Source organism: Schistocerca americana, chromosome 1, assembly GCF_021461395.2.
Source record: "Schistocerca americana isolate TAMUIC-IGC-003095 chromosome 1, iqSchAmer2.1, whole genome shotgun sequence".
NCBI lineage: Eukaryota > Metazoa > Arthropoda > Insecta > Orthoptera > Acrididae > Schistocerca > Schistocerca americana.
Window position 1 is genome coordinate 645,821,259 of NC_060119.1, and position 12,752 is coordinate 645,834,010.

The 12,752-nt window shown below is 40.7% G+C and overlaps 1 protein-coding gene across 2 annotated transcripts in view; it reads right to left on the reverse strand.

Annotated features, from left to right (window-relative positions):
* LOC124607793 (calpain-A-like) overlaps window positions 1-12,752 on the reverse strand; it is a 241,886-nt gene that overhangs the window by 29,982 nt on the left and 199,152 nt on the right. For both annotated transcript variants that reach the window (XM_047139935.1, XM_047139934.1), the window contains exon 12: window positions 11,640-11,775. In XM_047139935.1, coding sequence (XP_046995891.1) covers window positions 11,640-11,775 — 136 coding nt within the window. The remainder of the gene's footprint in view (window positions 1-11,639; window positions 11,776-12,752) is intronic.

The following is a 12,752-nucleotide window of genomic DNA, read 5'->3' on the forward strand; positions in this document are numbered from 1 at the left end:
GATCACCCTCTGGCACAACATGCAACTGAGCATAACATGCTTGATCTTAATGGCTGCTTCACTACCTAAGCCACATGGAAGCTTAGATTACAGGCAAATGGTTGGAAGTGTTGGTCAATGAGGGCCGAAATTCTTTCAGAGGGGGCACAATAACCAGCCACAGTGGGGCGTCCAGGATTGTTGGGTTTGTGGATTTTCGGAATTGTAGTCATGTGGGTGAAGAGGGAAATGGAGTCAGGGGAGAGGTTCTGGGAAAGGCCTAAGAACTTAAGTCGGGATTGGAGGTTGTGTTGGACTTCTGGGAAGGAATCACTCTGGCAGAGTTTATAGGTGGAGGAATCAGACAATTGATGGAGGCCATCTGTCAGGTAGTCACCGCAATTCATGAAAACAGTGGTGGAACCTTAGACTGCAGGTAGGATGATTACATAAGTATTTGTCTTGAGATTGTGTATGGCTAATCTTTCTTCTGCTGGAAGCTTGCTATTCTGAGGAAGGGACCTGAGGAAGGATGGTGATGCTAAGTTGGAGGTAATGAATTTCTTGAAGGTGACCAGTGGGTGGTTAGTTAGGATTGGGGGGGGGGGGGGGGGGGAGGGGAGAATCAATGATGGACAGTGGTATTCAATTGCTGGAATGGGGAGAAGGAGAGTAGGTCTTTGACAAGTCCAGCATGGTGAAATTTGGGTGTATGGCTAAAGGTCAGGCCTTTGGATAGAACTGAAACTTCTGTGGAGCTGAGAGTTTTGGTGGATGTGGTACGTTGAGAAGCTCAGCTAGGTAGGGTTTAGGTGCTATGAGGGGTGGACAAGGACGAACACTGTGGGTAGGATAGGGCTTGGATAGTGGTGACCTGAGGTGGCAGCAGGATTCTAGCAGGTTGGATAAATTATAGGGGTGGCATCTGGAATGCAGCTCCAGGTGCTGTAGAACAATGGACTCAATTTCAGAGATGTGATGAATAGAGCAGGGATTGCACAGCAGCAGAATCTTGCCGAGGGAGCAGAAATGGTTACGGGATTCCTGTGCCGTGGAGATGTGATTCTGTAGTATCAGGTTTTTGAGGACCAGGGACTGGCAGAATCTGAAAAGGTGAAGGTCATTGTGAAAGGAGGGGTGTGATCTGGAGGAAGCAATTTTTATGGTTAGGCCATTTGGAGGGATTCCATGGTTTAGACAGCATCTGAGAAATAGAATGTCAGGCTGGGTTTTAGCCAGGGAAAGGGATACTTTTTTTGAACTGGCGGAGAAAGATGGACCAGCGGTCCATTGTGGCAGAAATGGTGCACAGGAAATGAGAATGGGTCCATGTGCTATGTTACACTGTCTCACTCATTGTTTATAAACCGAGCGAGGTGGCGCAGTGGTAGCACACTGGACTCGCATACGGGAGGACAACAGTTCAATCTCGCGTCCGGCCATCCTGATTTAGGTTTTCTGTAATTTCCCTAAATCGCTCCAGGCAAATGCTGAGATGGTTCCTTTGAAAGGGCACGGCCGACTTCCTTCCCCATCCTTCCCTAATCCGAAGAGACCGAAGACCTCGCTGTTTCGTCTCTTCCCCCAAACAATCCAAAATCCATTGTTTATAAGAAGGATTTGTAATAATGTTCATCATTTTCATGTGAGTTCACTGAGAGTTATTCTTTAGGAGAACTATGTCTGGATAATAGATGCACAAATACTTCAGCTCACACGAGCAAAGTTGTAACTATAGTTAATTTTCAGTATAAAGCTTCAAGCTTGTGTACATAATTAGTTGCCTGTCCAATCACTAGTCAAAGCTGCATGTAGTTAGTAGAGATTTGACACCAGATTCAGGATTCTGCGTGCATACATACCAAATATTAAATATAACAAGGTTCTGTCACTGTTCCATGGCTCTTGATAAGTGGTACATTTGTATTAATATATTTTTGTACATTGGCAGTGGTGCTTTGACTTGGAGCTCTTTGGCTTTCTGTGAGAATGCACTACTTCTGCTGGTCGGTGAGAAGACACTGCCCAAACATGAAAGGAAGAGAAGGGGTTGGACAGCACTGAGGGGACCAGTCTGCTGGCAGCCAGGAATAGATGAAGGTGGCCCAAGACAGTGGAGAGAGTAGATTTTGAAAGTGGCAAGTTTTCCTGCTTGAAGGTGGCTACATTGGTAGACACGTATAAAATTGCACCTCTGTCAGTCCATCTTCATTACTGTTGTGGCACACTGAATATGGTGGATCCAGGTTTTCATTTTAACGTAAGAGTACTTCAACAAGGTTTACCTACCATGAGGCTGTAAGACAGTTATCACCATCTTTTAACAGTAATTAATGGTGAGCCCTTGACTACTGTAATGGGTAACAACACTAAAGGTCATTGAGTTTGGCAGCCCTCGTGGTTGTTCCAGTGCCCCATCGCTATTGTTTAATTTTATTTCTTTAAGGGAGTGTCATTGCTAACTTGGTGTGCTTTAGGTGATCTACCTGTGTTAAGTTATTGCACCATCAGAGTGGTATTTTGCCATAAATGGTGTCCACTTTAAACCACCCTAGCTGGCAATTGCTTGAAGATGTGTTGTTTGATAAAAAGTCTTATAATAACTGATTATTTTTGCTAAATAATTTGTAATTGGTTTTAATGGTGCTTGTATGTGTTATAACATTGTCGTTTTCTGGTTTAGAGCTCTAAAACCTAACTGCTTAGCAGGATGGCTAGCTGGGACCAACATGGAATGTGAAACACAATCTTCTGGGGCAAGACTGTCAATTAGTGCCTGAGAATTTTGGCAATTTAAGCTATGTCACTGGATGCCCGTTGGAATTACGTTCACCCTTGAGGCTTTTAAATGAGTTTTTTTAATGATAAATTATTCTGAAACATTATGGGTACCTTAAAAAATCTGTGTTAATGCTCAGCAGCACCTTTGAATGTTGTTAATGTTTAATGTAATTATTGGTGCTTGTTCACTTTTTAATTTAATCCTTAGCACCCTTAAATTATTTTATAAGTTTTTCACTTATTGTAGGTGGCACTATTAATTTATGCTTTGATATCTTATATAACTGTAGTATGAACCTCTGACTTAAAGAGTGAATGTGTCAAGGATACCAGTATGTGTCTTGTGTAACTTGTTAAATTTATCATTTTTCTGTTGAGTCTGGGCTCACTTGTTTACCACATCCAGAACACCACTTCCCATACCACTTCAATAAATGTTTTTAAGTACTTGTTCTGCCAAATCAACCATCTGGAAAGATTCAATAACAATAAAATAATTATTATTTATAAGAGGAGAAGTGTTGAGCAGCAGACATGCATTTATATTGATTTTCCAAGGGGTTAGTAGTGGGACATAGATGAAGCAAGAAGAGAGGAGAAAGGGATCAGAAAAGACTCCTAAAGGTGTGGTAGAAGAAGGTGGAAAACACATTCCACTCACTGACTACAGTGAACCTTCCCACATCAAAAAAACAAACCATTTCCTCCATAGTTTGTACAGATAAAGCAAGAAGAGAGGAGAAAGGGATCAGAAAAGACTCCTAAAGGTGTGGTAGAAGAAGGTGGACAACACGTTCCACTCACTGACTACAGTGAACCAACCTACATCAAAAAAACAAACCATTTCCTCCATAGTTTGTGCAGCTTTATGACTTGAAATGTTGCCTGTCACTGGACGTGTCACCTATCCCAACGGATTCCAAACCAACAAACTCGTTCCTAGTTGCCATGACCAAATATAGCCTCACCCACCATTACTTCTCCTTTGAAGGCATTACCTACAAACAAATCCAGGATACAGCTTTGGGCACCCACATGGTGCCATCCTATGCCAACCTATACATGAGCCATCTAGAGGAATTGTTCCTCAAAACCCACAATTCTAAACCCCTCACCTGGTTCAGATTCATTGATGACATCATTGCTATCTGGATCAAAGGTGAGGACACCCTATCCACATTCCTCCAGAACCTCAACAACTTCTCCCCCATTTGCTTCACCTGGTCCTACTCAATCCAACAAGCCACCTTCCTAGATGTTGAACTCCAACTCAAAGATGGCAACATCCATACCTTCATCCATATAAAACCTACTAACCACCAGCAATACCTCCACTTTGACAGCTGCCACCCACTCCATACCAAGAAGTCCCTTCCATACAACCCAGCCACTCGTGGTCATCACATCTGCAGCGACAAGCAGACCCTCTCGAAATATACTGGGGGTCTCACTGAAGCCTTCACTGACCATAACTATCCTCCCAATCTTGTGCTAAAACAAATCTCCCGTGCCGTATCTTTCCAGTCTCCCACCACTTCCCAAAGTCCACCATTCCGCCACAGAGGAGCATTCCTCTCATAACTCAGTACCACCCAGGCCTGGAGCAACTGAATTACATTCTCCTCCAGGGTTTCGATTACCTCTCATCATGCCCAGAAATGAGAAATGTCCTGCCCAGTATCCTTTCCACCCCTCCCAAAGAGGTATTCCACTGTCCACAAAACCTACACAATATACTCATTTATCCTTACACAACCCCTGCTCCCAATCCCACACCTCATGGCTCATACCCCTGTAATAGACCTAGATGCAAGACCTGTCCCATATATCCTCCTACCACTACCTACTCTAGTCCAGTCACTAACATCACCTATCCCATCACAGGCAGGGCTACCTGTGAAACCAACCATGTGTTCTACAAGCTAAGCTCAACCACTGAGCTGCATTCTATGTAGGCATGACAACCAACAAGCTGTCTGTCTACATGAGTGGCTACCGACAAACTGTGGACAAGAAACAAGTGGACCACCCTGTTGCTGAACATGCTGCCAAACATGATATCCTTCATTTCAATGACTGCTTCACAGCCTGTGCCATATGGATCCTTCCCACCAACACCAGCTTTTCTGAATTGTGCAGGTGGGTACTCTCCCTACAGTACATCCTACGTTCCTGCAGCCCTCCAGGCCTCAACATTCATTTGTTACTGTCCTCATCCATCCAGCCCCTTCCCCGTTCCCATTCTAGCACTACACAGCCGTCATTCCACCACCACACCATCTTTTTATTTCTCTGCTTTTCCGCTACTTCCCCACCCCCCTCTCCCCACCTCACCCCTGTCCTCTGTCTAACCTGCAGCACTAACCACCATCCCCACCATACTATCCCTCCCCCTCCCCGCCCCAGTCTCCTCCTTACCCCCACCCAATCACCACTCTCATCATGCACTGGTGCTGCTGCTCGCATTGTGGTTTCAGTTGCCTGAGACTGCAGTTTTGTGTGTGTGTGTGTGTGTGTGTGTGTGTGTGTGTGTGTGTGTGTGTGTGTGTGTGTGTGGAGTGCGCGCGCCCCTATGTGTGTCTATTGTTGACAAAGGCCTTAATGGCAGAAAGCTGTAATTGTGAGTCTTTTTGTTGTGCCTATCTGCGACTCAGCGTCTCTGCTATATGGTCTTCTCATAATCTTGTCACACTCTTATAACATGGATTGATATGGATTTACAATGAGACACCGTATTCTCAGGTCCCTAGATTCCCAGCACTTCCTCTCTCATGTTATTTACCTAGTTTTCTCCATACCACATAAACTTTTTTCAAAAGAGAATGAAATAAATTATTCTGATAATTGGAAATGAAAATGTTTTGTTAAAAATTCTCTTTTGTGTTGGTTAAAAGCCATGGCTAATTGTTTCTCAGGGCACTATCACCAGTTATATCATACGTATTCCAACATGAAGACAGCCGTCTTACTCATGATGGATTTCAAAAAAATAATCTTTCTTTTATGTTACATGATAAACCAGTTAAATAAACTGCTTAATTATTTCTTTTTCTGTGAGGCTTCATGCTCCAGTATAGGTGCCTATGTGCAATGGCAGCGTATACGTTAATAAAAATTATTTTTCATAAAACTGTACTTCTGGCCTAAAAAATGAAATGGAAAATATTACAAGACACCATTCTGTATTTATTAAGATTATTATTTTTAATACTTCTTGCAAGAAATGACTATTAAAAGCATTTTTATCATTTTATCATTAATGGCATCGCTACAACAATTGACTTGCACAAAATGTCCAGGGCAATATTTAATTATTATGTAAATGAATCATGGGTCAGAGAAGGTACTTTTCGCTACCAACAGAAAACACATTCTACCATAAATAATTGCATATATATTTGACAAAATTGATAATAACACTAAAGATAATTATATTAATTATTTACAGACCGTGATCTCTATGTGACCGTCAGATAGGACATCAGAACCAACAAGACCAGTAAGACAAAGAAGAAGACAAAGAAACAAAATGTCCTTTTCTTATATACTATGATACAGAGATAGTAATTATTGCACATCTAAGAGCACAGAGATCACTTCCATTGTTGATGGATATCGATAAGTTAATTTACATTACTTTTTTCCTGAGGCTATGCTATATCCAGCTCAGAATCCTACCTTCCAACATGCTGATTTCCTCTTAGGCAATGGCTACACACAGAACTTCCCTTCACATTAAGCACACCAGTCATCAATAATACCTGCTCTACAAAAGATGCCACTCATTGCACACCACAAAGGTCCCTCTGTACTGCTTGGTCTTCTGTCTGTAGTGACAAGCAGTGCATTTCCTAGAAGGCAGAAGATCTTACAGAGCCTTCTGAATATCATAACTGCTCTCATAATCTTGTCCATGTACAATCAACACTCTTCACACATCTGGTGACCAGCCACAAAGGATTGCACATGCCACCCTAACAGGACTGGTAAAACTGAACCACATTCCCTGCCAGCACTTCAGTTTCCAATTGTGAGTCTGTGTGTGTTTGTGTGTGTGTGTGTGTGTGTGTGTGTGTGTGTGTGTGTGTGTTGTCTAATTTCAGTGAAGGCCTTTTTGATCAAAAGCTTTCTTGTTTGACAGTCTTTTTGTTGTGTCTATGTGTTACCCAGCATCTGTGATATAAGGTTAGTAGTAATCTATCCTTTTCATAATACTGTCACTGCTGTTTATCTCATACTTGTTGGATGACTTTCCTTATGCCACCACTCTCAGGACTGAATTGGTGTACTCCATCTGTCTGCATCCAGAGTAATAACATGTTGAAGTGTGAAAGCATTTTCTATATGTTTGCATAACATGAATCTGAAGTGGGATGTGGTATCAACCCAGTATTCACCTAGCTGTGGAAAACCACCTAAAATTTACATCCAGGGTGGCCAGCTTACAGCCATTGTTGTTAATCTGTGACTCAGTCCGGGACAGGTTCACCTCCCCAAATCCTGGAAGACACCCATTAACATGCTCAGCTATCTGGGCTAGTATTTTTGTGCCTTGTATTCTGACTGTATAAATCACAGTTCAGCAGTAACCTATTGTATCATCAGCATGAAAAAACCCATTAAAGAGTAAGTGTATTGGGAAATCATTGTAAGAATTCCAAATCCTTAAAAAGGATTCTGCAAGATGTATGGTTATCTACTTTACACAATATCCTTACAGCTTGCTTCTTTTGGATAAACATTTTGTTTACTTTAGGTGCACTCCCCTGGAAGATAATTCCATAAGACAACAAGAACTGAAAATAGACAATACTTCTGTCTTTAGGCAAGCAACATGCTCAACTGAGCTGCTTCATTAGTTTATCCAAGTATTGACTCCATTTTAAGTTGTTATCCAACTGGATCCCAACAAATTTTAAATGGTGTGTTTCATTTAATGTGTGACCATTAGCGTCTACTTGTATTGCTAAAGGTCATTCATTACTCCTGGTTCAAATTGCATAATATGAGTCTTTGTGAGGTTAAAAATTAAACCGTTCGCTGCAAATCACTTGCATGATTGTATCATCAGTGACCATTAGAGTTTCTGTACTGCTCTGTAAAATCATTGGAAGATCATTTGTACAGGTCAGCAACAAGAGTGGACCCAGTACTGAGCCTGTAGCACTGCACATGCTATCTTCCTCCATTCTGAGATTAGTTTCGTCCTGGCACTGAATCTGTTAATGAGACTCTCTGCTTTTTGTTACAAAAATAAGACTCCATTCACGCTAGAGGAATGCCTTAATAATGCAACATTTTAGTCTACCATGTAGAATTTTGTGATCCATGCAATCAAAGCCTTCGTTTGGCAAGATCACAAAATGTACCAACAGGATAATATTTATCTTGTTTATCTCTGAAAGAACTTCCTTTGTAGGGTCTTTTATTGTGTTCTCTGTGTAGAATCCTTAACAAAACCCAAACTGAGAGGGAATTAACAAGTTCTATTCAGTTAATGTCAGTGTTTGATAATAGGGCAATATCTCAAACACTTTTAAAAAGGCAGGAAGGAGTGACACAGATCTGTAATTATAGGTGGTTTGCTTATCTCCAGTTTTATAGATGGATGTTACTACAGTATATTTATGTCTGTCAGGAAATGATCCTTGAGTTAATAATTGATCATGAAAATAGTTTAATGGTAATACTGTCAGTTCAGCAAAGTATTTTGATATTCTTGTAGAACCTTCATGTGTCTGTGCAGTCAAATCTAATGTACTGTATTTGGTTGTTTACTATTGGGTGCAATGTTTCTGTTGAAGACAATCACTGAATTAAGAAACTACTTATCTGCATTGATGAAGTAGAGACATAAAACCCAGCTTACATAATATGCCTCTCTGAACATCATGTGACCACTACTATAGATGTGTTAAGTATTACAGGATTTAGATTAGCATCTGACTTTTGTAGAGGAGATAGGAGGAGAAACGGAGATAGGAGGGGTTGCTAGATTCATCAGGAACTGTCATACATTTAAGAACATAGACATTCATAAATTTCACCTAGAGCAGTATATAAAGCATGTGCAACAGAAGTAGAATTTCATAATAAATCTTTCATAATAGTAAGTGTGTACGGAGTGTCTGCAGGTAACTATTAATCTGTTCATAAATCTACTGGCCTACCGTATTTAATGTGTACTGATGATTTTAATGTAGATTTTCTTAAAATCTCTTCCAGTAAGATTTTATTAGTCAGTAACACTATTGTTCAATTTAATTCCTATTGTAAACTCCCCAAATAGTTTAGCTAATTACTGACAAACAACCATTGCTAATATCTTTGTAGGCTTGTCTAATGAACAAAATTATACACTGCTGGAAAAAAAGTTAGTACATCCTTTTAGAGATTTCCCATTCACTCAAGATTTATTGCTGCAACAGTGATGTGTAGTACATGAAATGATTACATTTACAGAGCAAAAGCACAAGTGATTCTGAGGTACCAGATATTGACCTATGCTGAAAATTTATTAGTACGTGATTTCACCTTCACAGGTGACAATAAAGACACTGAATCTGGCATCCAGTCAATTGTACAGGTGGCAAATACTGCCTTTGGATATGTTATGCAATTCACTCAACCTGTTCACATCATTCTGTAAGAGTTGGTTATCGAGGCACATGAGTCACTTCTCATCCCACCATATCCCACATGTGCCCGATTGGAGACAAGTCTGGAGGTCATGCTGGTTGGGGAAATTACAGCACACCTTGCAGAGCACATTACATTTCATGGGCACAGTGTAGGGTGAATATTATCCTGTTGGAACAACGTATCACTTTCCTGTCACAAGAACAGCAAAAGAATGGGTCTAACAATGTTCTGCACATATCGAGCACCCGTTAGTGTCTCCTCCAGAAACACCAAAGGTGAACAAGATTTGTAGCTTATTGCACCGCAAATCATAAGACCTGGGTGGAGCCAGTGTGTTTTGGACAAATGCACTCTACAAGACTGTGCTCACCAATTCTACACTGTACATGCAAATGACCATCACTTGCATGCAGGCAGAATCTGCTTTCATTGCTGAAGACCACAGGTCTAGAAAAAAGATGGGGAAAAATTGACTCTCTGCTGGATCTCACAACATATCCCACATGTTATTATCCGGTAAGCTATTTTTCAGGTTTCTTCTATTCTCAGTGTTTTGGTTCCATACTGGATTATTATTTTTAGGATAATATTTCCAGTGCACTTATAGTATTTTCCCTAGATGTTAGTTTTTTCAGGCATTTATCCATGTTCACAGAAATATTCCATTCATTATTAATTTTTTCCCTGCTTTTTTCTAAGCCTGTCTCACTCAGCAATCATGCTTTGTACATTTTAGAAGCATCTTTTGGGTGTACTCAATTTTATTATGGCAACCCATCATTGTAGTTGGTCAAATCATGCAGTTTGTGGGGCATTCAGATGTGACAGTGGTCTGACACTGGACAGCATAGGAATGTGAGGACAGGCATACTTTCCAAGTTTCTGATTAATCATGTCTGACTACAACACAGAAGGCTCATCTTATTGTGCACCAAATCCATCTCAAACCCTTGATGTTTGCACCTTACATCTGAGAACAAGTAATGGGCTCCTGACATCCTGCAACATTTTGTATCATTCCACATCATTGGTCACAAACTAGCAGCAGCCATCTATGTAATTACTGTTCCATGCACAGACTGCTGTTAACAATGCAACAGAAGTGGCTGCATTTTGAGTGGTGCTTAATCAGGAAGCATGGACCACTGACAAATGGTGGCACATTATGTTCATCAATGAATTATGTTTCTGCACTACTCTGGATTAGCGTGTACAGCAAGTATCGTGGCGACCTGGGGAAAGGTTCCATTCTTCCCATGTTTTGCTGAGGCACAGCAGTGTTACTCCTGACATCATGGTGTGGGGAGTGGTATGGCTTCAGGTCACAGGTGGAAACAATTGAGAGAACTCTGACAGACAAAGGTACATCACAAACATTGTCTGCATGTTACCTCTCATGTGACAATTTTGTGGTGCCATTTTTCAACAGAACAATGCTCATCTACATGTGGTACATGTCTGTGTGAGCTGTCCTCATGATGTTGAGGTACTCCCTTGGCCAGCCAGATCCCCAAATATGTCCTCAAGAAATTGTACTAGAGCAGCTTGGACACCAAATCTATCTCAGGGCTAGGAACCAGGATATCAAGGATCAGTTACAAAAACTGTGGGCCAGCTTGCCTCAGGGGGGGATATAACAGCTCTATGACATTCTTCCAAATAAAATTAAGGTGTGCATACAGGACAGAGGGGTTGTACTGTCATATTGATAAGTGGCCTCATACTGCCGAGTTCTTTATTAATTTGACTCAGTTTTGTAAGCACTGAAATAACATCACATACCCTCTCACCCCATAAAGTTTCATTACATTTCCTTCTCCCCTTCTGGATGCTTCACTTTTTTTGTCACTCAGTGTATATTTATTCTCAGCTCTGTCTTTTAGACGAATTTACCCTAAAGAAAATGTAGGGAATACATAAGAAATCATTGGGGTAGAATGGCTATTGCTTTAGTCAGACTGGATGCTTCTGGCAAGTAGGTGAGCCTGTAGCCTCATACCAGTTCTGAAAAAAATGTAATGGTCACTTTCCATAAATTTATTATACAGCTAAAAGTCTGGGTGATACCAATCTCTTCTACATTACATCAAGATTTTCTTCACAAGAGTCTCTGTGGAAATCTGCCCACAGATGAACCTTTATATTGTTAATAAACCTGAGAGAAACAATGCTGAAATAAAATAAATTATTTTTACGCTGTGAAGTCTATATCTACATATCCTTTCTTGTATGCTTACCATTTGCCATTACATAATCCAATAACTGCTTGAGATCTTTCCAGTCCACTTCCATGTCATCACCAGCAATTTTGCTGAAGAACTGTCTTATTTTATCTTCTTGTTTTTGATCTTCCTTTTCCATCTGCGAAGTTACCTAAAAGTAATAAAAATTACTTATTTATTTTTACTGAACATTCACTTCCCATTCCGCATATATTATTATATTTATTGTCTTGATTATGCAAATTCTGTAATTCACTGTAAATAATTTAGGAATAAAGGAGACTATTCACCAAACAGCAGAAGCATTGAGTTATCAAGAGGCACACGCAAAAGAGAATCAAAACATGCTAGATTTCACATGAATTGGTGCCAGCTGGATGCACATTGCCAGGGCTGCAATTCAACGTGTGAAGTAGGGTGGTATGGAAGTTATGTCTGATGAGGTGGGTTGAGGGAGAAAGAGGCAGGAAGAGGGAAGAGCAGTTGGGGATGGGCAGCTAGTGACCAGAAGGGAGGTAACAGTTGTGGTGGCTAGGAATGCAGGAGAGAAGCATGGCAGGTACATGACCTGAGTGTGCAGTCAATGGGTACCAGAGCTGGTGAAGAATGGTGCACGATGATGATGAAAAGATAGCATGGATTGCGACAGGACAGGACAGAGGGATGGGAAACAGTTGGCAAGAGGGTGTGGGGACAATGGATCTGCATGTGCCTGTCGATGATTCAATGCTTCTACTATTTGGTGAGTGGTCTCCTTTACTCCTAAATTATTTACATTCTGCCAGAACTTTTCTTATTACAGTAATCCAATGTAAGTGATGTGTGCATTTTATTATGATGTAACTTTTATACAGAGGTCCATTTCTTTGACTGGGAAGGTGATGTAACTTGTATGGCAAAGAGTACTTTCTATTTAATTTAATCAGCATTTCTCCTCATTCCATTCATAAATAGGTGATTAAATACTGGAACTTTATGGTTAATGCTTCCTCACAGGTAGCTACATCTTCTGCAAGTAATCTAAGATAGCATCTAAGTTTATTCGTTTCATCTTTACTATGTGATATGCATAGTAGTTACTCCATCACACTTACCCGTGACACATGTGAATTTACATCTGCACCTGTG